Below are 27,850 nucleotides of genomic sequence, written 5' to 3' on the forward strand. Positions count from 1 at the left end.
AGGTGGTTAAATGAGACAGAATGTGTCCCTGGAATTCAAACAAATAAGGTGGGAGTAAAATGGATTTGCGATCTTATTAAACAAGTAACCTATAAGATGATGTTGAAGAAATATTGTGAGAATAAGACTAAGAGAAGTTATGAAATATAAAAAATACAGGCCCAAAAAAGTTACAAATACTAGATGGAAAGCTAAAATTGTTGTATGAAAAGAAATTGGCAATGAATGCTAAAAAGTAATCCAAAAGAATTTTATCATTATGGTGGAAGTAAAAGAAGAAATGAATATAGAAGAATAACTTTTGCAGATGGTAAGCTTGTGTCAGAAGAAGACACGATTTTTCAAATAATGAATGCTCACTTTGCTAAGATCTATCAACGATGTGTATGTAACATGCCGTACAATCCTATCACTATACTGGATGAAGAGATAGAGGTATATGTGAAAGAAGTTCAAGAAATGTCGTATAACCTGGATATGAATTCAACAATAGGGAAAAATGGGATATCAGCATATACATATGCTAAAGGAATGTTCTGCTGAATGAATAACATTTGCATAACTTGAGTATCAGTTCAAGAAAGATCACACAGGAATGAAAAGAATGTATGATAATTCCTTTGTACAAGGGTGGTACAAAAACCAATGTGCCTAACTACTAACATATCAGTATCTCTGCAGTTGTGTTGATTTTAGAGAGGTTGTTAAGAACTTGCATACAGAAATGGGTCGACAACCATGCTATATTTTGCAAACAGCATGGGTTCAGTAAAGGAGATTATGTTTTAGCAATTTGTTCATATTTTTTTAATAATGTTACTGATGAGTTGGATAAAGAGAATGGGTACAAGATGATAGTTTGACATTGCTAAAGCATTTGATAGGATATCACATGAAAGGCTGATACTGGAGAATATGGGACTGGAATATAAACTATTGACTTGGATAAGTAAGTACTTTCTCAGACCTGACAGACAGGTATGAGAAAGTACTATAAGGAGGATGTGAATATACCAGATTTAAGGTGACCAGTGGTGAACCCCAGGGATAAGTCCCTGGAACATGATTATTCCCAATCTATACATTAATGATATTGGAAAGGACCTGATAAAAAATGTTTAATTGTCTGCTGATAATGCAAAGATAGGTAGGGGAAAATGGGATGCTACTGATATTTGGCACTTACAAAATGATGTAAATAAGTTGGAACAGTAGGTAAATGGTAATGACTGGTGGATAGGAAATTGATGTTCAGAGGTCACACTGCAAAAATTGCAATGCTGAAACAAATATTGACATGTAGCGATGAGTCATTTGGCTATACATCTGTACACTGCATCTGGAATGCTGTGTACAGATTTGGTTTCCTGGATTCAGAAGAGATAAGGAACTATAAAAAGGTTGAAAAGATAAGCACAAAGATGATATCAAAATTATGGAATGTAGATTATGAGAACAGACAAGTATGTGAACTGCAGACAGTAGCAAACAGGAGAAGATGAAGCGATATGATAGAGGTCTATAAACTTCTGAAAGAGTTTTAGAGGTTATCAGCTGATATCCTTGATTCCCTGGATGTCTTGGATATTATAATTATTATAATTATAATAATTATCACAGTTCTGAATTCTAGTAGCAAAGCTTATACGTTGGTCATACATAACTGGTAATTAGTTTACGGAATTAACAACACATATAAAGTATATTATTAATTAAAGGTAACTTTAATAAATAACTTCTATATTTCGGCAATGTCACGTTGCCATCTTCAGAAAAATAAAGAAATGGTATGTGCACGCAGGCACTAACAAAAGCAAATAAGGAAGAAAGCAAGAAACTAATATTGTTCCTAAAGTCCTAATGGTGCCCTCTGGTGGGCTAATTTGGTTGACTTGGCAGTTGGGCTGAAGTTCTCAAAATGTAAGTCTCCCAAATTTGGGGTGTTTCATGCACCCAAATTTGTTGAGGTTAGGAACGTTTTTTAGAGCTGCTGAAGATTCCTTGAATAATCATTCGTATTTAAACTTGCTGCGGTATATTATTTTTGTTTTCTTCCAATCAATTCTATGGTGGGTATCTAAGGCATGGTCTGCCAGCCCAGAGCGGCTGTACTGGTGAAACCGGATGTAGTCTTTGTGTTCTGAAATCCTGATATTTGTTGTTCTGCCTGTTTGGCCAAAGTAGGACAATTTACAGCTGCAAGGGACCTGGTATACACCAGGTAGGTCAAGGGGAAGTGGTTGGTCTTTGGTAGAGTGGATAAGGGATGCCAACTTTTTATATGGTCTGTAACAAGAAGTAAGGTCATATTTTCTGAGGATATTGGTTATTTTCTCAGAGGTGCCCTGGATGTAGGGATGGTGATAGATTTGGTGTAATCTTTATTGTGGAGGGGGGGGGAGGGGAGTTGTGGTTTACTGGTTTGTGTATTTTTTGGATTTTTTTGGAGTTATAGCCATTGGCTAAGAAAGTGTTGTGGATGTGGTTTAGTTCAGTAGTTAGGGCCTTGTCATCTGAGCAGATTAATTTTGCCCTGTTTTTATAACCCATATTGTTGTGAGGGGGGGGGGGGGGATTGCTGGTGAATCTATCTGCCAGTATGGGTGGGTTTTCTGTAAACAGAGAAAACCAAAGATCCATCAAGCTGGCAGGTGATTAAAGTGTCTAGGAAGGGGAGGGTGTTGTTTTCCTCTTTTTCTAAGGTGAACTAGACTCTGGGGTGTTGGTTGTTTAAGTGTGTTAGGAAGGAGTGGAGCGAGTCTGAGCCATGTGGCCAAACAGCGAACACATCATCCACGTAACGAAGCCAAATAGTGGGTTTTTGTGAGGCAGAGTTTAAGGCTTTCTCTTCAAAGGTCTCCATAAAGAAATTGGTCAAGGGTTAGGAAAGTAGTGAACCCATGGCTGTCCCCTCTATCTGTTTGTAGAACTTTCCTTGCCAAACGAAATAGCCTTTCATTGTGAACTGAAATAGGGCTGAGATATCAGGAGGAAACTTGGCTTGGATGAGCTCTAGGGTTTCTTTGAGTGGGACATTAGTGAATAGGGAGGAGACGTCAAAACTACCATTATGTCAGTGTGTTGGCGTGAGAGGTTTTCTACACTGGCTTTAAAGTGGGCTGAGTTTTTTATGTGTGATGATGTGTTGCCAGTATAGTGTGTGAGTGTTTTGGCTAATTTATATGTGGGGGAATCAATGCCATCTACTATGGGACGTAATGGCACATTTTTTTATGTATTTTTGGGAGTCCATATAATCGGGGGGGTCTAGAGTTATAAGGTTTTAGTTTGTTAGCCTGCGTGCACATACCATATCTTTATGTTCCTGAAGATGGCAACGTGACGTTGCCGAAATATAGAAGTTATTTATTAAAGTTACCTTTAATTAATATACTTTATATGCGTTGTTAATTCCGTAAACTAATTACCAGTTATCACAGTTCTGGCTAACTAGATATCTTATTATTTTCCATATGTTTATAATTTGATCTGTGTTGTGTGTGTGGGTATTAAAAAGAGACTGTACTAAATACACAGAATATTCTTGTTTGTTCCTCATACTCCATAATTTCACGTAAAGGCTAAATGTGTCAAATTTAATTTTTTCTTATTTTTTTTTTTTTTTTAGTAATTCATTTTACGACAAATGCTATCTACATGATCTTTCCTGTCCCTTTTTACATATGTACAATAAAAACATTATTTCAGACAATACAAAAAAGTTGTCTCTTAATGCAGTGTATTATGGAAAAGAAATTCACTAGATCAGATGAAGAATATATTAACACAAAATGTAAGAGGGAAAAAAAAATGGAATTGAAATTTGTTTCTTGTATGAAAAATTAATAGTTTATTTGTACTACTTAAAAATGTTTTAGTACTTAAAGAAAAATTTGTATTTGGAAAACACTGTACAGTTGTGGCAACACAACTTTCAGATATTATAGTATTCATCACCACTATTTTAAAATCAGTTAAATATGAAACAAAAACAACAAAAAAAAAAAAAGCTACACAGGAATGTAAAAATTGAAATTAAATGGATTTTTCAAGTAATATCATTTCTTCTCACTTTCTGAAGCAGATAAGGCTTTTATCCACCTATATACAATTTCCTGAATAACCATAAATAAAAAGTACTTTTCCATTTTATCAGAATCAGCAGTCAAGTGTCAAGACTAGGGAATAGGGAGTTCTTGATGAAATGTTCAGTTTCCAAGACCTGAGATTTCAGTCAAGTTCCTTCATTTATTTCATACAATATGTGCACACGCGCACCCACAAACAAAGGGAATTAAACAAAAATGAGCAAGGGGGCGGGTAAAATAAAAGCAGTGAGAAAACAGGAGTACATCATCAACAAAACTTATCACATCAACACATCTATTAGTTGTACTCCAATGAAGATGCTAGCATATACGGACAGCTGCATACATCTGCACTTGTGTCACTGATTGTGTAGATGATTCACGAAATGTGTTCTGATGTCTAACATTCCATCAGTGCTTGCTTCCAACAAGCTAAGATGCTGAGAAGTTCAATCATACCTGTGCTGTTCCACAGTTAAGTTTGAGTAATCTCTATGGCACTGCATTCCTGTATCAATGTCACAAAAAAAGTCCAGTTAAGAACATCTGAATTTCCATTGCCATAATCAATATGTGGCAACATGTCTTCCTGCCCATGACAGTCACAAATATCAGACAACAAGTTTACTCAAACTATAAATGTAGCAACATCACTCACAAACACAAATGCATACTAGTTCTTTAGGTTGTTTGTCATCTAGAATACTTCAAAAAACCTTTTCATCTTTTAACTTGCTCTTCATTTTGACCTTCTGTGAGATTTCTCGATGTCATGACTAAAGAACTATCACTATTTTCTTTGGTTTCTTCACTCTGTGATGACTGAGGCTGATGAGGCTTCTGTAGATGCAATATTAGTGACTTGAGCTCTGCTCTTTTTTGTGTTACTTTTTCTTCAGAAAACCAATTTTCCAAATTAGGTAATGGGCTGCCGAATTTTGATAGTGGGTTCTGAAAATAAAAAAAGGAATATTAAAAACATTATTAGAATGGCAAAACAGTATATAAAGTAGCAAATGTAATAATTTAATTTTAAAATATACATACATACATACTTCAAGGCCCACTCTTCCTAATTGGGTTGTGGGGGCAAAAGCTGCAAGAGGAACTTCCAATGGTCACGATCCTCTGCCACCAAGTTCAGGTGTTCTGGTGGGATTCCCAAACGTGTCCACCCAAGGTTTTGGATATAATCTATCCAGCGAGTCTTTGGCCTTCCACGTGGCCTCCCACCCTCTGGCTTGGCAAAGAGGGCCTACTGAGGGAGCCTCTCTTGTGGCATTCTGACCAGGTGCCCGTACCAGCGTAACTGTGATCTCTGAACATGGAGAAGCAGCGGTTGAGTATTGAGGGTTTCCCGAATTGCAGAGCTTCTGACTCTCTGTCGAGTTTTGTCAGCCCCGCAACCCCTCGAAGAAACCTCATTTCAGCCGCTTGGATTGGTGTCCGCATTCTTTCGGTCATTACCCAACTCTCATGAACATAGGTGAGGATGGGGACATAGACTGTATTGAAGACAGCCAGCTTTGCCTTCTGGCTTAACTCCCGCTTCAATACTACTGAACGGCCAAGCTCCCGCAATATCGAGCTTACTAAGCCAATTCGAGTATCTCGCTCTACGCCCCATCATTCGTGAATATGGACCCAAGGTATTTAAACTTCTCCACCTGTCTCATTGGGACTCCACTTACATTTAGAGTGCACTGGGATGGTTGTCTTGAGACCACAAATGTTTCAATTTTGGCCACATTGATCTTCATTCCGGCGTCTGCACAAACAGCTACAAACCTATCCAGTGTCCGCTGGAGGTCACTGGATAGGTTCTGTGGAAGAGCTAAGCAGAAGTAGGTCAACTGCAAAAAGCAGACGTCCAATGCTACATTTTCCAATTCTGACAAACTCACTGCCTCGGCTGTGCCTATCAATCCAGTCCATAAATATTATGAAAAGGAGAGGTGACAGAACACACCCTTGGCGGAGGCCAACGAAGACTGTGAAAGGTTCAGACTTTGTGCTGTTTACTCTGACACAAAACTCTGGGCATTCATACAGGGACTTGATGGCAGCTAATAGTTGACCATCCACTCCATATTCCTGTACTACTTGCCAAAGCTTATCCCAAGGAACCCGGTCATATACCTTCTCCAAGTCCACAAAACATGTGTAGACATTCTTGGCATATTCCCAAGATTTCTCAAAGACTTGCCTTAAAGTGAAGATTTGGTCAGTTGTGCTTCTACCAGGACGAAAGCCACATTGTTCTTCCTGGAACTTTGACTCAACTATGCTCCTGCACCATCTTTCCAAGCACTTAGCATACATTTTCTCAGGCAGGCTGAGCAGAGAGATGCCACGATAGTTACTGCAATCCTTCTGGTCTCCCTTCTTAAAGACTGGTATTATTATGCCTGTCTGCCATTGCTTTGGTGCTCGCCCAGATATCCAAGCAGCCTGACACACTCGAGTCAGCCAGAGAACACCGTGTCTCGATTTAAGGCTTTTAGCATTTCGGGCCGAATTTCATCATCGCCAGCAGCCTTGCCCAATTTTAGCAATTTTATTGCTAAATGGACCTCTTCTGCTGTGAGACTTGTCATTGCCCCAATCTGCACCTCTTGGATGTCCACAACTGCTGGGCCACCTGGGTTAAGAAGGCTCTCAAAGTATTCCCTCCATCTGTGGAGGATATCCTTCTCGGTTGTTAAAAGTGCACCATCAGAGGCCTTAATAACCCTTGCTGTGCACGATTTCCTCCCTCAAAGTCGGCGGATGGTCTGCCAGAATACTTTGTTTGCATTTGCATAGGATGAATCTAATCTTTCTCCAAAGGATTCCCAAGCATTCTGCTTTGCTGTCTTTACTGCCTTAGCAGCAGCTTTTCATGCCTCAGCATACTGCAAACACATCTCAGGTGACTTGACTCTAAGCCATGTAATTTGTGTGTAATTTTAAAATTACACACAAAATAAATTTACCAACACAGAGAGATGGCATGTATATCAACCTTAAAAATATAAGCCTACTTATAAATATAAGTAGGCTTTATTATAACAAATCAACAAAGCTATTTTACAATGGTTTTTATACTTTATTAACAACAGGGAAAAAAAATTACAAAATATTAAAATTCCATTTAATTATGCTCACCCCTATTCCCACCCAGCATTCAAACCAACTGTGCAGATGTTTCTTTTGTTCCTAGGATATATGGATTGCAAGCATGTACAAGGGTCGCCTGAAAAGTTCTCGGCCTAACAACAACAAAAAAAAAATTTATAATTTCAAAATTATTTTTATTTTTCAACATAATCTCCCCTAACCTGGTGTCAGTAAAATGGTGGTGCCGCAGTTATTTCTATCTATATGTTTGGGGTCTGTGACACCCCACCTTACTAACACTGGGTTAAGACTAAAACCTTTATTCCAGCGATGTTCCCCTGTAGTGGTTCTTAGTAAGATCTGCAAAATACCCCTCTACAGCTGCAATCACCTCTTGATTCGAAGAAAAATGCTGACTAGCGAGGAAGAGTTTTAGTTTTGGGAAGAGATAGAAGTCAGAGGGAGCCAAATCTGGGGAATAGGGTGGATGTTCCAACAATTTATAGTGCAGATCCCTTAATTTTCTCATTGCCAAAACACTTTTGTGGGCAGGTGCATTGTCCTGACGAAAGATGATTTTTTCCACCTGCAAACCAGGTCTTTTCTCACGAATTTTTTCGTCTAGTCTGGTTAAAAGATTGGAATAATATTCCCCGGTTATTGTTTTACCCTTTTCAAGATAATTAATAAACAAAACGCCATCCCAAAACACTGATGCCATGACCTTTCATGCTAATGGAACTTGACTGTCTTCTTTGGTGCTGAACAACCGGCTTCTATCCACTGTTTTGACTGCTGTTTGGATTCTGGTGTGTAATGGTGAATCCAAGTCTCATCCATAGTAATAAAACTATGCACAAAATCAGTTTTATTCTTGTTAAAACGCTCCAAGCACTGTTCAGAGATTTTCATGCGAGTACGTTTTTGATCTGCTGTGAGCAAGCGTAGTACCCATCTTGCGCAAAGCTTTTTCATTTGCAATTCTTCATGCAAAATATATCCCACACGTTCTTTTGAAATGCCTATAGTCTCAACAATTTCATGCACTTTGACTCGCTGGTCATCCAATACCATATTGTGCACTTGATCAATGGTTTCTGATGTTGTTACACTTCTTGGATGTCCTTCACATGGATCACCTTCAAGGCTGGTATAGCCATGTTTAAACTCGACAGCCCATTTCTTAATTGTCGAAAATGAGGAGAGAGTGCCCATGAACTTTGAATGAACTTCTTTTGGTGTAAAACCTTGTTTTACAAAGAATTTTATAAAGGCACGATACTCGATTTTATTCATTTCAAGGGATACAGACAACACTTTTGCTTCAGACAGCTGCATAAAACAAACTACTTGATAGAATGACTTGCAATTTCACATGAATTCTTATGACAGATGTACAAACTTAAAAAAAAAAAAATCTTCCCGATAGCGTTGCCATCTGTGGTCGAGGCTGAGAACTTTTCAGACCACCCTCGCATGGTGGTCTGAAAAGGTGGTATAAATCACAATTAAAAGACAAAGTATAAATCATTTTCTTCTACTAATTTATTACACTATGGCATAAGAAACTACGTACCTAAGAGACTTTGGACTAGGTTATGTTAGACATCATTGCAGAGATTAACAATGAATCATGTGGTATCTCTACACAATAAGCACCATCAGTTTAATGACAATTCCATTAACATTACTTAATTATTATTAAGAGAAATGTCATTAAACTTATGGTGCTTATTGTGTTGAGATGCCACACATGATTCACTGTTAATCTGTGTTATGATGTCTAATATAACCTAGTCCAAAGTCTCTTAGGTACTTAGTTTCTTATGACATAGAGTATAATAAATTAGTAGAACAAAATGATTTTTACTTTGTCTTTTAATTCTGTATGATCCTTTCAGAAGTTTGTAAGTCTCAATTGTATCATCCCTCTTTCTCCTGTTTGCTAGTATCTATCTTCAGTCCACAAATTCTCAATCTGTCTTCATAAACAGTATTCCACATTCCTGATACCATTTTTAACACACTCTTTTATACTGTCTCTCCAGTGTATCAGTATTACCGCAGAAACAAGGAAACTAGAACTGAACACAATAGCCCAAGTGAGGTGTTATTAAAGCTTTGTAAAGAGACAAAATGACTTAATTATCTTTACATGTCAAGACCCATTTCAAGCACTGTAATTACCTTCTGATTTGTATTTGCAATCTCTGCTATATGGCTGCTGTACTTTGACTTCCTCTCTTAAAACTCCCAAAACCTGATCAGCTTCTTCTTGCACCAATATAATATGACACTGGATATCTCATCACACTTCACATTTACTAACACTGAATAAAAGCCTACAATTCCAGCCTAGTCAAGTCAAATTCTGCAAGTACTGCATTCCTGATTACCCTGCATATCTTAGCACTACTGCAAATAGCTGTATGACCTACTGTCAAACCCTTCCAATGTCATTAATGTGAAGAGTAATGACAATGGACCATTGACAGATCCTTGAGGTACACCACTGGTTACCTTAAATCTTGCACTCATCTCCCACATACCACTTTTTGATATCTGTCAGTTAGCAATGATCTTATCCACACTAATATCTTATAATCTAATCCAATGTTCTCCAATTTATGCAACAGTCATTCATGCTGTATTCTGTCAACAGTCTTAGCAAAGTCCAAAAGCATTATGGAGTATCAATTTCCCTGTCCAACTCAACGATAACATTATTATTATAGAACGTAAGTTGCTCAAACATGACCTTCCCTTAGTAAGTCCATGCTTTCATTGCACAATATAGATTCTCTCTCAACCCATTTCCGTATGCAAGCCTAATCACCACCATTCCAGAGATAGTGATAAGTCAATAGTTGGATACATTAGTATTTGCACCACCCTTGTTCAAAGGGAGCGTTGTTTTGAGATCTTTTGTAAATTTGGAGAAAGCTTATAATACTGGCATAAGGAAGAAAATGTGGCATTTATTGAAGACAGCAGGAATAGATGAAGAAACAGTAGAGATGGTGCAGAGCATGTACCAGGGATCTAGGCCTGCTATAAAGAGGGGCAACAAACTTTTAGAGGAATTTCTTGCTAGGTAAAGGTTTAAAGCAGGGATGTTGTATGCCACCAATGTTGTTTAACCAGCTAGGATCTGACCTTGGAGGATTGGAACAGGCAATGTGTGGAATGGTGTACCTACAGGAGAACAAATCCTAATTCTCTGCTTTTTTGCCGATAATCAGGTGATTCTTGCGTAGGACAAGGAGGACGTGGAATACCAGATAAGAAAACTGTTGGATACAAACATTTGGGCTTGAAAGTCAATCTGTTAAAAACCAAGTATCAAGTGAGTGTGATAGTGCAACAGATTTTGAGTTACAGATGGGAACCATAAAATCAGTGGATGCCTTTAAATACCTTTGAAGGCATCCACTCCGTGAGTGATAAACCTGGCCAGTGTGAAGTACAGGTAGTCCTCGACTTATGACGATTCACACTTTATGGCCAAAAATTATTATTAAAAATTCTCTAATTTAACTTTGCCGCCAGCATATACATATCTCACATTGCAGTGTCGCCATTAGTTGACAAGCAAAGCCTATCACCAATATGCAATAGCCACTGCTATGATTCACCCACTTCTAACTTATCACAGCCTTTGGCACATTAGTTGCTAATCAGCAGTCGAAGCGTTCATTTCTCTCATTGCAATTTTTGTATCTCGTCAAAACTCTATCATGTCCAGTAAGAGAAGTAATACTACAGATGAAAATTCCAACATAAAAAAGAAGGCAAGGAAAGCTTTAAATTTAGATGTTAAAATGAAGGTCATTAAAGCATATGACAAAGGAGAGAAATTCGGTGAAATAGCACGAGAAGAAAAACTATCGCATTCAACTGTTTCAACAATTATAAAAGGTAAATTAAGAAGAATGGAGGCAGCTATTACAAAATGTACAATTTTAATGAAAAAAAGAGAGGGGGCCAATTTATGAAATGGAGAAGCTTTTCCTCTCAGTTTGTTTATGATTAAACAAAAGCATATAGCCGATTTGACAATTTAAGGAAACAACAAGAAGATAAATAAGGCGAGCATACATTTAACATTAGTAAAGGATGGTTTTATTGATTCAAAAGCCAATTTAATTTACATAACATACGAATAATGGGAGAAGCTGCTAGTTCTGATTTTGAAACTGCCGAAATTTTCAAGAAAAAGCTGAAAGAGATGATAAAAGATGAAGGCTATTTACTAGAGCAGATTATTAATGTAGATGAAACCAGACTGTTCTGGAAAATAATTTATTATTATTAACACCTCCAGGGAGTCTGAAGACTCATTGAGGGAGGGCACCTACTCTACAACTCTCTGTCTCCCGCCAACTACAGTCATCATATACACCAACGCCATCTACCACCCATGATCACCACTAGTATTTTCACAGACAATCACAAACATCCATATCCATGGCAGGATTCGAACCTGTAGCGTTTTGACTGGAAAGCAGATATGCTGACCACTTGGACAACCAGGCCAGCCAGAACAAACTTACATTCACAGTGAAGCTACATCGGCACCTTGTTTTAATGCATTTAAAGACAGGATTACGCTTCTTGGAGAAAATGCTGGTTTTAAATTAAAACCATCTCTTGTTCACAAAATCCTAGAGCTTTGAAAAACATTGACAAGAATAAGTTGCTGGTTTATTATAGGAGTAATCCTAAGGCTTTGATGACAATTGTTTTATTCGAAGACTGGTTCTTAAATTGTTTTATTGCAGAAGTGCGTTCCTACTGTCTCGAAAAAAATATTTCAAAAATCCTTTTAAAATTCTATTGCTGCTTGACAATGCTCCAGGACATCCTCTTCACATCAGCAATTTGAATGAAAATATAAATGTGATGTATCTACCGGCCAATAAAACAGCTGTGATTCAACCTATGGATCAAGGTTCGATTGCTACATTCAAGACATATTATCTAAAAACTACATTTTCTCAAGCAATAATAGCAATGGAAAACGATGCTATAACATGACGCGGTTTTTGGTAAAATTACGATATTAACCAATGTATCCAGAACATTGGAACTTCATGGAAGGAAGTATCAGAACAATGTATGCAAGGAATTTGGAAGAAGTTACTACCACAGGAGACACTCAAAGAGTACAATGAGCATAGTATGTTAGAACATATTGGTGAAGAAATTGTTAAAATTGCAAGAAAACTGGATCTAGAAATCAATATTACCGATATAGAAGAATCAGTAGATCACGAAGAAGGTGAACTGACTGATCAAGACTTGATTTTCCAAAACGAAAGAGAAGAAAGGAATAATGTAGAAGAAGGAAGATGAAGAGAAATCGTTAAAAAATTTACTGTAAAAGGATTAGCTGAAGTATTTTCTAAACTAAATCAAGAACTTCAACTACTTGAAAATATGGATCAAGACACTGATCGCTTTGCCAAAGTTGAAAAGCAAATTGGAGAAGCAGTCAGATGTTATCGTGAAATATATGAAGAAAAAAGAAAAAACCAACAGACAACATTAACCAATTTTCTGATTAAAAAAGCCACTCCCAATCACGAGGAATAACCATATCGTACAAATGAGTGGCAGTTACTAACCTGTTTAATTAAAGACACCATTAATAAGTGTTTTGTTTATGTCAACTAATATTTAAAGGAATTTCAAATTAAAGTAAGCGCACCATTTTTGATATCTGTTTATGTATTTATATGTATATGTGCTAATAAATAATTTATAAATGTTTAAGTTTATACATTTTTAACCGTTTTAAGTTAAATAGAAACCTAATTTAAGAAAATATTATAACCGAAATCAAACAATCATTCCCGCTTTAAGCAAGTGATCAATCAGTTAATACGATTTTTTTACATTATGCAAAATTTTTTGTCGCCAATCTGCAGTGGCAGTGCTGTGGGCGGTGGCTGGCGACATTCAGCAGTTGACTCAAAGCTATCATCGCAAGCACATGTAAACTCTTATCTCTTGCTCAATCACTTTTCCTTCATTTTGTTTTAATTTATATACCTATAAAAGCTTTATTATATTCAACCACTGATATGGAAAAGAGAAAGACTGATAAAGAAAGTGGCAGTAATAAAAAGAGAAGAAAAGTAATTATATTAGAGGAAAAGCTGTAAGTCATTAAGAGAAGTGAAAGTGGTGCTAGTAATACGATTGTTCCAGACCTGGGATACAGCTAGTTTACAGTTTGGACTATATTAAATAAGAGCAAAGAATACAAAGAACAAGGAAAAGTTGCTACTGCTTCTTTAAGCATGCAGATCACCTGAAATAGAAGAAATTTAATGATCGAGATGAATGTCATCTGTCACTCGGATTGAGGATTGTAACCAAAAAATTTCTTAGTACAAGGAATATTGTGGCAAAAATCTCAATATTTTTACCTCATTGAAAGAGACCAAATTTCAAGAGGAATGTGAAAGCTTTACTGCAAGTTTAGGATGGTTTGACCATTTTAAAATCGAGCTGGACTGCATAACGTAAGAATAACTGGGAAATCTGCAAGTGCTGATAAAGATTTTGCAGCCAAGTTTCCTGAAGAATTGCAAAGGATAATTCAGGAGAGTGATTATGACAATCATCATATATTCAATGTTGACAAAACTGGTCTCTTTTGGGAGCGTATTTCAACAAAAACTTTCCTAGTTAAAACTGAAGAATCTCAACCAGGATATAAAGTATCCTCTAAGGACTGTAAATGCAGAAGGTGACTTTTAACTCAAGTCTATATTAGTTTATTGTGTGCAAAATCCAAAATCGAACATTACTGAAGAAATCAGCACAATTGGAAAAGAATTTGGATTTAATGAACTGGATAATGAAGATGTGAGAAACTTGCTCGATTCTCATTCAGAACAGCTATGCACGAATGATCTCCTTCAACTAGAGGAACAGCGTGCATATGAAGAAGATAAGGAGTGCAAACAAGAAGAAAATGTTACTTGGTCGTAACATTTTCTTCTTGTAACAAAGAGAAAATGTTAACTGCAACAGAACTTGAGCTAGTTTTCAATCACATTGAGCATGCTAAGGAAATTTTGTTTGATGCTGATCCTGATATGGAACGAAGCTTTAAAGGTCCATCGAAATCTTGATAAAGCATTTGTCAGCTATCTCAAATTGCATGACAAGATGAAAAAGTCAAGCACTATAATTTATTTTTGTAAAAAAGTAGCTCAATCAAATATTTAGACATTAAATAAAAATTTAAGCAACTGATTTTTAACTTTGATGATTTTATCCTCTAATACAGTTTATACTGTAATTTTTTTCCAAATTTATGCTAACTGATGGATGAATTATAATTATTCCTATAGTTTATTGTATTCGCTCAATGTGCATTAATTGATGGATTAATTAATTGTGTTAAATGAGGTTTTCCTGTATCTATCTATATACATGTTGACTTCAATACAAAAGAGTCCACAAGACCTATAATGCAACAGTGCCATGTGTAGGTAGGCAGTTAAAGAGAAAGAAGGAATCTACTAACAAGTTTCCTGAAAAGCTAAGAGTTGTATTCATTAGGAAAAACTGTATGGGAAAGTTGTTCCAAAGAATGGAGGTAGAAGTCATGAAGTAAAATGAGAAGTTTGCTAATTATGTTGGGAGAGGAAGTGTATACTCATGTTCACAAGTGGCTGCTTGTGTTCTTACGTGATTAGAGGAATGGTAGTGGCTACTTCAATGGAGCAATGCTCATAAAAGTGCCTATAAAAAAAAATAAGTCATAATGACAGACAGAGAACCTATGAGATGGTGACTTGAAGGAGTTCCAAGACTGGTTGGTTGATTGATTGATTGATTAGAGATTTATTGTCACAAGTACAGCGAAGGTACTGCATCAAACCACAGATTATAGCAGTACCCAAGAGATAAATTAGTAAGTAACATATTATGTAGTGTCTCTGTGAGAAAAGCCATCTATTAGTTTGAAAATTTCTGTATACAATCAAGAATTCTTATGAGTGGTGTTACTGCACTGCCCCATTTGTGATAATTTCAGGTGAGTGAGATTTAGGATTTATAAAGTGTTAGCAGTTGAGCAGGAGAGAAGTAGTGTTTTGAATGAAAATTAATACTAAGTTTTTTGGAGGCTGAGAAGACTATGCATATAATATGTTTATGCCAGGATAAACTAATGTGAAAGTCAGCCCATGAAGCGGGAGAACTGACAGTGACTGGAAACTGGAACATTATAAAAATGAAAGAGGGAGCAAAGTGAGATCATTCTTCTGGGTAATGAGATGGGACTGTCTTTTGAAAGCACTGAAATTCCTTAAATCATCTTCACTCCAATCTAGAATGGTGAGGAGATCAGTGTAACACATCAATTATAGACGATTGATCTTTAAGCTTTAATCCTTTGAGTACTGTCATCAGCAAAACTATGAATAGGATTTGAATTTAAAAAGACGGTCACTAATGTATAGAAAATAAAGCATGGGCGAGAGTGCGAAACTCTGGGGTATTCCAGCATTAAGGATATCTCAGAGGAAGTCATCCACCATGATACCCAATGAATGACTAGAGAGAGGAAACTGGCAATCCAGTAACAAAAGCTAAATTTCAAATGCCTTGAAATAGTGAGAGCAATTAATGAATAAGGTTAGTGAGGAGATCTACTGTGGAACAGGAATTGTGAATCCATACAGGTCATTACTCAGATGGTGAAGAAACTAGTTGTTTAGCAGTTGGGAAGTAATGTTCTGAATGAAAATGAATACTAAGTTTTTTTTTACCTCCATCACTTTTGAGAGTAGTGATTGAAAACAATGGAAAGATAGTCTGATGGCTGGGATAAGTTGGATACAGGCTTGTTTCAATGCTGCAGAGTAAATAGGTGATACAGGATGGGTGTTAATTCATGAACAGAAGTTTTGAGCAAACTGGACAGAGATCCATTTGGACCATGAGATTTATTAGTATCAAGATTAATGAGGATTTTTCTGTTGTCTTTCTGACAAAAGATCGAAGGATACATACTGTGATACTGTGCCATTCCTTATTTCCAAGACGTGGAAACAAACAATGGCAGATGTTCTACCCAACAGCCAGCTGAATATGAGCAAGCTTACTGCACTTGGTCTTCAGGAAGTCTGCTTTGGATTTGTTGATTTTTTTACACTTGTTTCTGGCTGTAGTGTAGAATGGATGAAAAGATGGAGTTTCTGACTTGAGCCTTTAAATAAATGTTGTATTTTTATCATGAACTGCAAAGATATTTTTTTTAGAGAACCACGAGTTGGCTAGAGCAGAGTTTTGGTGAAGTAGGGAAGAAAGTCCTCAGTCCAGTAAGGATTATTTCAGTTATTTGATTACAGCAGGTATATGGACTGGAAGAGTGGTAACAGTAATCAGATCATGTTCTTCCCTTTTTTATGAAAGGCTTCATGCATGATGTAATTAGGATAGCTGAGGCACAGTGTGGTCATGTTAACTGGAGTTTGCAGAATACTCACAATAAGGTTTAATAAAGTGAAACAACACTGACAAAGGATTAAAATAATATTTAATTCTTCCAATATTATGTCTCAGTCACTAAGACATTGTAAATATCTCCTATTTAGCGATATCGGATTATCTTACATTATTTTTTTTAGCAGGGCCAATTTTGATTAAATAAATAAATAAAAACAAAGGATAACTTTTGGTTTTTATTTTTCATCATGAATGTAAACATTTCCTAAATGTATAGCAAAAAATGCATTATTTCTTATATTAGAAATGTTTATCTAAGAAATTTTTGTATACTTACAGCTTGTCAAAAACTGTTTGATTGCGATATTTATTTGTAAAGAGGATTCCCTCTAGTTTTTTTATTTCTGTAACTTGAGAGAAAAAAAATATTGAACTTTCCGATGATGTTTTCATGCTCATTGAAGAACTGCAGTCTTGTTTACAAACAAAATCCTTTCATCTCACCACCATGCTGCTTAAGCTTGTGCAAAGATTGTACTTCTGAAGAGGAAGTTGAATTAGTGAGTGAGAGAGAATAATAGAACAGCTATGGCATTGATTAGAACAGAGACAACATTCAAAAAGGTGGAAAAGAGCACTATGAGGAAAACAAACAGTTATCCCCAAATTAACAGATGAATTTCTTTTATATGAAGCTAAGTTGTGGCATAGATAAAAGTGATATATAGTTTCTCTCAAAGCAATGAACAGTTTCTTTTGATATGGTATGCAGCAAATGTATTCTAGTTAAGCACTGTAAACCTGAAAGAGATTAATTCTTTTTGTGTTCAAGGATAGGATAAGGAAGAAGTTTCCACAAGGAAAAAGGGAACTTTAAAATTATCTTTGTATTCAAAGAAATAAAAAAAAAAAACTGATATTGCAGAGAGAAGATATACATGGGTGGTCTGAAAAGTTCTCAGCCTCAACCATAAATGGCAAGACTATCGGCAAGATTTTTTTTTTTTTTTTGCTAAGTTAGTACATCTGTCATGAGCATCGATATGAAATTGCAGGTCATTTCAGTAGTTTGTTTTATACAGCTGTCGGAAGCCAAAGTGTTGTCTGTATCCCATGAAATGGATAAAATTGAGTATCCATTTCAAGTATTATAATAAGCTGCGGCTATTAAATTCTTTGTAAAAGAAGGTTTAATGCCAAAAGAAATTCATTTGAAGTTCATAAAAGTTTATGGGCACTCTTCTCCTTCGTTTCTGACAATTAAGGAATGGGCTGCCGAGTTTAAATGCGACCATACTAGCCTTGAAGATGATCCACGTGAAGGACTTCCAAAAACTGTAACAACACCAGAAATTGTTGATCAAGTGCACAATATGGTATTGGATGACCGGCAAGTCAAAGTGCATGAAATTGCTGAGATAAACAATTAAATATCGCCCGTGATGGATTATAAGACAAAAATATAAGAAAATCTCCAATTGCTATTTTGTTTTTATTACAAGAGAAACATTAACGCAAAATCATTACATAATAATATTAATTAAATATTTGCTATATGGGGATATCACACAATAAAACTGTTTATAAACTCTTCTAAATCTAAATTATAAGCTATGTCCACCTCAATCGATATAGTTGCTAGACCAACCGATCTTTCTTGGGTTATTGCTGATCGCAAATAATTTTTAATCAGTTTAAGTTGGAAAAACTTCTTTCCACACTTGCTACGCTAACAGGAATTGTTAGTGTAGTGACGGCGTCTACTGCAATTAAGGCTTAATAAGGGTGCTACACCCTGTCGACGGTACTGCTGAGACTATCTTCTTCTTGAATATTCTGCAATTGAGCAGGTTTCTTCTTTTAGTAGCAGAAACTTTCCTTCCACTCTCTTCTGTTCTGAGCCTTCTCTTTCAAGGTTGTATACCTGTCTCCATTCAGCATTTTTCTTTTGATGGCATCTCTGGTGATTCCATTCCCTCTAAGAATATGTCCGATCCAGTTTCCCTTGCTCCTTTTTTCTTCTACTCTTTTTAAGACCTCATCATTAGTTATTTTATCTGTCCATTTGATTTTTTCCATCCTTCTCCAAATCCACATCTCAAAGCTTTCCAAAATCTTAATTTCTTCTTTCTTCAATGTCCAAGTTTCAGCTGCATAGAGGACAACACTCCACACAACATTTTACTAGTCTTTTCTTTAGGTTTCTATCCATTTTACTTCTGAATAAATTCCATTTTCTATTAAAGGAATCTCTTCCTCGCTATTCTTGTTTTTATGTCACTTTGACATCTTCCATCACTGCTAATAACATTTCCTAGATATTTAAATGTCTTTATTAGATTCAATTTTTCCCCATTTATTCTGATATCCATATTTGCCTCTTTCCTTGCTATTTTCATTACCTTTGTTTTTCTGATGTTAATTTTCATTCCATAATTGATACAGGATTCCAGTAATCTGTTCAACAGATGTTGTAGTCCTGTTTCAGTATTTGATAGTAATGCCTTGTCATCTGTGTATCTGATTGCAAATATCTGTCTACCTCCAATCTTTATTCCTTCTTCCGAATTCTCCAGTGCTTCTTTTAACATTGCTTCAGAATACATGTTAAACAAAACTGGTGATAGAGAACAGCCTTGTCTTACTCCTCGTCCAATGATACCTGGTTCTATTGTACCATATATGTCTCTCACCATGACAGTTTTTCCCATATATAGTGAAATAATTAGTCTTCTGTCTTTCCAATCTATACCAATCTTTTCCATTACTTCCATCATCTTATCCCATTTTTACAAAGTCAAAAGCTTTTTCAAAATCTACGTAACAGATATTAACTTCTTTATTCACTTCCAGACTTCTTTCACTTACTATTCTTAATAGTTCAATCGCATCTCTTGTTCCCCTACCCTTCCTGAAACCAAACAGATCTTCTCCAAGAAATTCTTCCACTTTAGATGCAATTCTTCGTGTTAAGATTCTCATAAATATTTTTGATGTTTGGGAAATAAGGCTTATTGTTCTAAAATTCTTGCAGTTCACTGCATTACTTTTCTTTCGTATAAGTATATTAAGGTCATAAAATCTTTTGGTAGTTCTCCTTTGTTATAAATTAAATTTATTATTTTGGTTATTTCTTCAGTTCCTTTCTTCTGAAGTTTCAGGAATTCTGCAGGTATTTCATCTATTTCTTCTGCTTTTCCATATTTTAGTTCTTTAACGAGAATTTTTTAGCTGAGACTATAGGTATTTCAAAAGAAAACATGTAGGACACATTTTGCATGAAGAATTGCAAACGAAAAAGCTTTGTGAAAGATGGGTGCCATGCAGATCAAAAACGCACGCATATGAAAATCCCTGAACAGTGCTTGGAGCGTTTTAACAAGAATAAAACTGATTTTGTGCATTGATTTATTACTATGGATGAGACTTGGATTCACCAGTACACACCAGAATCCAAACAGTACTCTATTGTCGGTTGCTCAGCGCCAAAGAAGTCATGGCATCAGTGTTTTGGAATGCCAAAGGCATTTTGTTTATTAATTATCTTGAAAGGGGTAAAACAATAACTGGGCAATATTATTCTGATCTTTTAACTAGACTAGACAAAAAAATTCGTGAACAAAGACCCGGTTTGCAGAAGAAAAATATCATCTTTCATCAAGACAATGCACCTGTCCACAAAGGTATAATAAATTTAGTTTAATCCTTTATCCAAGTGTGAGCAAACAAAGTTTGCGCCTGAAAGTATCTTCGGGACTGGGATAAGGTGGTACAACACCAGGGCACTCCTTGCAAAGGTGGAGCAAGCTACCAACAATCCTATCTCAGTATCTCCTATAATGCAAAACACATCTCCTTGCAGATATGTCTAATGCATTAAGGGAAGGGCCACAACCCAGACTAGTTTCGACCTTTATTGAGGTCTCTTCAGTGGGAGCCAGGCCCAAGTGGGGATACCAGGCAGAAGCATTAGCAGGTCATTTCTACCTATAGGAGTTGCCAAATGGTGTGCCACCCTTTTTTAATAAATTACTCTGGATTCAGAGAAAGATGTTGAAAGTTTATTTTCCACTTGGTTAGAGTATAATAAATTTAGTTTAATCCTTTATCCAAGTGTGAGCAAACAAAGTTTGCTCCTGAAAGTATCTTCAGGACTGGGGTAAGGTGGTACAACACCAGGGCACTCCTTGCAAAGGTGGAGCAAGCTACCAACACTCCTATCTCAGTATCTCCCATAATGCAAAACACATCATGCAGATGTCTAACGTTATGCATTAAGGGAAGGGCCACAACCCAGACTAGTTTCGACCTTTATTGAGGTCTCTTCAGTGGGAGCCAGGACCAAGAGATAGGAGTGTTGGTAGCTTGCTCCACCTTTGCAAGGAGTGCCCTGGTGTTGTACCACCTTATCCCAGTCCCGAAGATACTTTCAGGCGCAAACTTTGTTTGCTCACACTTGGATAAAGGATTAAACTAAATTTATTATACTCTAACCAAGTGGAAAATAAACTTTCAACAATGTCCACAAAGGTGTTTTGGCAATGGAAATTAAGGGATCTGCACTATGAATTGTTGGAACATCCACCCTATTCCCCAGATTTGGCTCCTCGGACTTCTATTCTCTTCCTCACTGGTCAGCATTTTTCTTCAAATCAAGAGGTGATTGCAGCTGAGGGGTATTTTGCAGATCTTACTGGATAATGGCACTGGAGCATCGCTGGAATAAATGTATTAGTCTTTAGGGAGATTATGTTGAAAAATAAAAATAATGCTGAAACTATAAATTCGTTTTTTCATTGTTAGGCCAAGAACTTTTCAGACCACCCACGTATGTTTTTTTTTAGGAAAAGTTGCAGAAAAACTATTTTCTTGTTTAGAAGGTATGAACTAACTAATTATATTTTAATGGCCCTTATTGACAGCAGAAGAAACTGTCTTATAAATTCAAAGTTTGTGTATTTTCACCAAATCCTGTGATTTTGAAGAGAAGAAATCTTGTGGGATGTCTATGTTCTTTAATTGTGTTAAGTTTGTGGGCCTTTTTTCCTCTTTAGGAGATAAGTTTATTTATAATGCAAATTTGTATTATAGCGCTTGTAAAACATATTACACTCACTGTTAAGACACTATCATGAATCTACACTAATATTAACTATTTGTAAATAAAGATTTTTTTTTAATTTTCTTTTCCTCCTACTCAATCCTCTAACTTATAATATCCCAGATCTGAATCTATGATATTAACCACTCAGGCAGGTCAACTCTGGTTTATGACAACCAGGGAAATGATAGATAAAACAACATCATCAGAGAATACAATATGAGACTTATAACACAACAGAAAACTAAGTGAAACAGGTGGATGAATGACTACAGTCTTTACTGGGTGAGGCACCCTCTGTGGACACCTGTTGGCAGGCATAGCATATAAACTGGGATCTCGAAGTATTAGTGTTTCCCATATTTTGGGATGTTTAATGCAACCATATTTGTTCAACATAGGTTGATTTCTGAGAGCAGATGCAGATTCCAAAAACTGTCTTTCTCTTCTAAATTTACTGCGATGGAGTATGGTGGCTTTTTCCAATTGATCCTATGGATTGTATCCAAAGTCTGATCTGCAGGGCCCATCATGACTACAGATGTATTTATTATGTTCTTCCATGCATATGTTGGCTTATCTTCTCATCAGGCCAACTTACGAGGGCAGGGAACTCTATATACTCCAGAATGGAGGGAGAATGGCTTTGGTCTTTAGTGAAGTGGATAAAGGTAGCTACTTTTAAGTGAGACTTCAAAGCTGTGCAGAGGTCGTGTGTCTTTAAGATTCAGGTTATTTTTTCTGAAATGGTTTGAACAAAGACTATGATAATGGCATTACTAAAATCTACCTGAAGAGAAAGGTCAAGGATTGGGGGAGGGGATGGGGTGGAATTGATTTTTTTTTTTTTTTTTAATGCTGTGGGTACTGTAGCTATTAGATAAGAAAATATGATGTACATGATTGCATTCTGCTGCTGCAAGAGAGGACTCACTGGAACAAAGCTTATAGGCTCTATTGGTTAGTGTTTTAATGGCACCATATTGTTGAGGGGGGGGGGGGGCAATGAAAAGGTTTGTGAATGTATTGTTGGGTAGGCATGTTACTAAGGTGTATAGAAAGGCTAAACTATTATCAGTTGCCTTTTCCATAGTAAACTGGATTCTAGGAAGAAGACTATTGAGATGAGGAAAGAGTAATTGTCTGGGCCATATAGAGACCACATCACATATCTCAACCAGAGGTTTGAGGGGAGGCTGAATCAAGAGCTTGTTTTTCAAAATATTTCACAAAAAAATGGTAGGGGAGGGGGGATGAGATATGTGAGGAATTAACCTTCCTACCGGCTAGGACGTCTATAGACGTCCAACTAAATCTGGATAAGATTCAGCCCACCTGTTTAAAGAACCTGGATAAGAAGTGCAAGTTGACTGTCATGTCCATTAGAAGGTGTGATAAACCCTCACGCTGAAGAGAAAGGTTAATCGGATTATCTCCCGTTCGTAGCTGCCTCTCAGTTGCCTGTAACAAGAAACGGACTTTCTTGTTCCATGCTGGTGAACTGGATTTTAGTTATATATTATAGCCTAAAAATAGAGAAATTATTTATATTTTTGTTTTCTCTTTTTATTGTACAATACAATTTTAATTTCTGGACAAAATAAAGGTCTTGCATAATTTCTTCACTTAACCAATTTAATTTTTTATTTTTTTGCGCTAATTTTTTTCTAATCGCTACTAGACAAAAGATTTTTCTTTGTTCTCGAAGAAATTAATTCACGATAATTATTTGGAATATTCTTTTAAAAAAAGAAAAGAAAACCGGCTGCCGACGTTCCAGGTTATATTAATTTTATTTTTGTAGAAAACCATCGAAATCGAATAATACTTAACAGATTTCCTTTAGGACACGCTTGAGCAACTTTGCTTTATAGAGAATAACATGAAATTCTTTAATCATATTACTAAATTTTTTCTTCATGTTGTGTAGTAATCTGTACTTTCACTTTCTTGGTTTCCTTGTATAATTGGTCATTACAAAATGAAATTAATAGTTATGATTTAAATTTATATTTTCTGCATAATTCAGATATTTTATTCTCCAGTTTTTAAAGTAAGCGATACATTTCCTTATTTTTATCATTCAAAATATGTATATCAAATGTGAAATTTCATTTCCATATTTTTACAATAGAATTGAACTTTATTTCGCCTCTGATAGTTTAACCCCCCCCCCCCCCCGTTGCATTACTATCACACACCCGAAAACTGTTATGAAACATAGGTACAGTTTTTATTTAATTCGTTATTTTTTTCTCTAGTAATTGTTCAACATAACTTTAATTTTTCGATACTGAAACTATGTGGTGATTATTATAAATTAGCAAATTATAAATCAGACGATATACATATTTCCTGATTATTATAAATCAGGAAATTATGTGATATTCGGATACAGGTGAAATTAATATTTAAAATCACTGTCATCCTTCAAATGCAATATCAGAATAAAGAAAGTGAAAAACCCGAAGTTTCGAAATACATTTCGAAAGCCCGCTCTCGAAATGTATTGGTCTACAGACTGGATTCTGAACACTCCAATGTTTCGTGATGTTATGACTGAAAAACAATTCAGTCTCATCATGAAGTATTTGCATTTTCAGAATAATGAAGAATACGATCAGGCAACACATCCTTGCCCAGTCCTCAACAAAATTTATGATTTTCTGATGAAAATCTGTCAAAAATGTAGATCACTCTACATTCCTGAGGGAGAGAGACTTGAGTATCGATGAAAGCCTTATGCCATTCAAAGGTGGACTGAAATGTAAGCAGTATATTCCCAAAAAGAAAGCGAAGTATGGAGTAAAATTTTTTATGCTTTGCGAATCAGAAAGTGAATATCTTTGGGATTTCAAACCTTATACGGGAAAGCAAACTGTAATCGAGCATGATAAATATTCGGATCTCCCCTTGTCGATGCGTGCAGTAATGCAGTTACTAGACCCTTTACTGGGGAAAGGTTACTGCATTATAATGGATAATTAATATATATGTGTCCTGAACTCGCTGATTTGCTTTTACAGCATCTTACAGATAGTTATGGTACTGTAAATGCAAAAAGGCGATATATGCCTCCAGATCTGGCTTCAGGAAAGCTATCGAAGGGGGAAATCCGAACTTATCAGCGAGGGAAAGTCTTTGCACTACGTTGGAAAGACAAAAAAGATGTTTTTCTGCTATCTTCCCTGCACAATCCATCAGCGGAATCCGTGGAGAAGCATGGTTTGAAGAAAGAAAAACCCATTGCTGTGTGTGCATACAACGACACTATGGGTTGAGTCGACAGGTGCGATCAGCAGCTATCATTCTACTCTGTAATGAGGAAACAGCATAAAAAATATTACAAAAAAGTGTTTGGACATGTTATTTGAATTTTGAAGTGTTTGGATTTTGTTATTTGGAACAGTTTCCTCCTGTACAAGAAAAAATGTTTGTCTACCATAACATATCTAGAATACAGAATAGAAATTGCGAAAGCATTGCTGCATGCACATGCACCTTCTTCAGCAAGCAGAAAAACAGGAAATCCTGTCAGACATCTGAGTTTCAACGCTGCTAACTCCAACCATTATCCCGAAAATCTACCACCAACGGCTAATAAAAAAAAAAAACCTCCACGCAAATATTATGTATGTAATAAAAAAAATATCAGAAAGGAAACAAAAGTCTGGTGCCCTGAGTGTAAAACTGCTTTGTGTGTTTACCCTTGCTTCAAGGTGTTCCACGCTGTTCAACAATTTTAAATTCTGAACAGTATGAAATAAAAAATGTTTGTTTTCAAGGCCATCAAAACAGTCCTTTTCAGGACTACAAATATTGATAGAGGAATACCCGAATGCACTGTTTCTTTTTCATCTTGAAGGCTAATTTTTAAGTTCTTTTTATGACACAGAGAAACTGGAAAGAGTATTCCAGGTAAAGTATTTCATCAAAACAATAAAAAATAATGAAATAAAATCTACCCTATATATATATAAAATGATAAGCTTTTTTATGTCATGTTTATCGAAACGTTTTGAAACTCAGGGGCTACCCTGAGTGTCGAGTCTTCAAAATTCAGTGGCTGAACCCCCTTTCGAGTTATCACAATTGAAGGAGAACTGGTCTACCATACCGGAACACGGGGGGTTGGGCATAGCCCCCTAGTTAATAAATGAAATATATAAATAATAACGGGAACATTTTCACCTTGCCAACACTCAACATTGATGTGATATGGGTTCCAAATTTCTTGTTTCGGAGATATATATTACAAAGTTTTGTAATAAAAATTTCTGCTACAATGAAGTTTGGCAAAATCAACAATATTATTACCACCTTATTTTTGTTTCTCGTGTGGGAGAAAAACGGTAAAATGTCACTCTTATAATTATATGAGTTGTTATAATGGCAAAAATAGTAAGAAAAAAGTCATTTGCAGTTTCTCTTCAAAACACAAAGAAAAAACATTGTAAATTCAGCCAGTGGAAAAGAAAATACTACATATTTTTCTCCTGTTATCTGATTTTTTTTCTTATAGTTCAAAGAAGAAATCACTGCATATAACATGAAGTCTGCAGGAGGGAAAGAAATCTGGAAATTGGTTACATTATAACGAATAGAGAAATCATGTCAGAAAAATTATTCACGTATGATTCTAATCTCAGCAGACATAACATTTTCTTCTAGATTAGATATCTAAAGTAACTGAACCTTTGCTACTATTTTACACTAAAATGAATGGGTATGTTCCCGAAGTGATTTACGTTTGTAACAGCTGTCTTGCGAACGATTTATGAAATAAATTACCTGAAATATCCGCAGATTGCTAGGTCTATATCCCCCCCCCCCCACCCCCAAAAAAAGAAGATTATGAAACGCATATGCACCTTTTCTTTGAAAATAATTCAAATCCTCTTTTTCAAGATAATTGTATGATTTAATTTCTAACTTTTGATAATAAAAGTGAAACTGATCATTATAAATTAAGCAATTATTTTGGCATAAATAATGTATAAGCATGTAAACGAAATATCAGTATTTCTGTTAGAATATAGGTAATCAACAATCGAAAAGGAAACAAGACATTCTTGACATATTCTGCACTACAGCCTGGGGCACTTTAGTGTTCTCCCCTTTCTTCTCAATAGCACTGAGAGTAATAAGCCTTCAACTTTCCCTCCAGCTAAGAGGATATTACCAAGTATTTAGAAGACGTAGATTATTTCAGAAATAGCTTCCAGCAGCAGAAGTAATATTTAGATTTTTTTAAAGAAAAACAAACAAAAATAATACTACTGAACTTTCTTTTGTGTGGTATGCATATAAACAATTTTGCATGCTGAAAATATAGCATATTATTTCTAAAATTTCACATAATTTCAGCGGGCAGTAGAACAGCTGGTTTTAGATTGCAAATAAATAGAACAGAATTAGAAGTTTCACAATACAATCTGATTGCCGTATATCTTTTGTCAAAATGGTAAAATGAAGTAATTGATTTTGAATGCTGTCTAGAAAAGCTTTCAAACCTGTGAGTTCTAGGAGAGGATAAGGAGGGGGGGGGGAAAGCATTAGAAAATCTTCAAAATGAAAAAGAATTTTGAATCATTCCGTGTATGATATTTTTCCCATTATATTTTCAACATATCTACGAGGATGTGCACTAGATATTATCGTAATATGCATAATACAAATAAATAAATAAATAAATGACGAAGGCGAAGAATCACTGCTAAAATATCATTGGATATAAATTTTTGATACCAAAAAGACACACAATCGGAAACCGAGTAATGCAATGTAGCATTTTAACATTTTTTTTTATTTTGTCTTTATGAATAACAAAAAATCGTTTCTAAAACTGAAATGTGATGATCCATATAATGCTATTTCGCTAGAAACGAAAGAAAAAGGACATATTTATTTCAATAAATATTGTTTAAAAATATAAATATTTGACATAATATTTTCAAAGCAAACATTTGAAAATTCTGAAATTCGAAAAAAAATTATTCAATTATTATACGTAAAGTGAAAGATCAATCAGTGCAACTCTTCCGGTGCACTGATTTGTAGAATTACCAAGTATGTATAAGAAGTAGATTAT

The 27,850-nt window shown here is 35.7% G+C and overlaps 1 protein-coding gene across 2 annotated transcripts in view; it reads right to left on the reverse strand.

Annotated features, from left to right (window-relative positions):
* Positions 1-3,881: 3,881 nt before the first annotated feature.
* Positions 3,882-27,850, reverse strand: part of LOC150095959 (sentrin-specific protease 6-like) — a 452,901-nt gene continuing 428,932 nt past the window's right edge. For both annotated transcript variants that reach the window (XM_090408975.1, XM_090408976.1), the window contains one exon: positions 3,882-5,039. In XM_090408975.1, coding sequence (XP_090265101.1) covers positions 4,809-5,039 — 231 coding nt within the window. In that variant the 3' untranslated portion in view covers positions 3,882-4,808. The remainder of the gene's footprint in view (positions 5,040-27,850) is intronic.

This window comes from Typopeltis vanoorti, chromosome 19 (genome assembly GCF_054136105.1).
Source record: "Typopeltis vanoorti isolate ZY-2024b chromosome 19, IOZ_Tvanoo_1.0, whole genome shotgun sequence".
In the NCBI taxonomy this organism is placed as follows: Eukaryota; Metazoa; Arthropoda; class Arachnida; order Uropygi; family Thelyphonidae; genus Typopeltis; species Typopeltis vanoorti.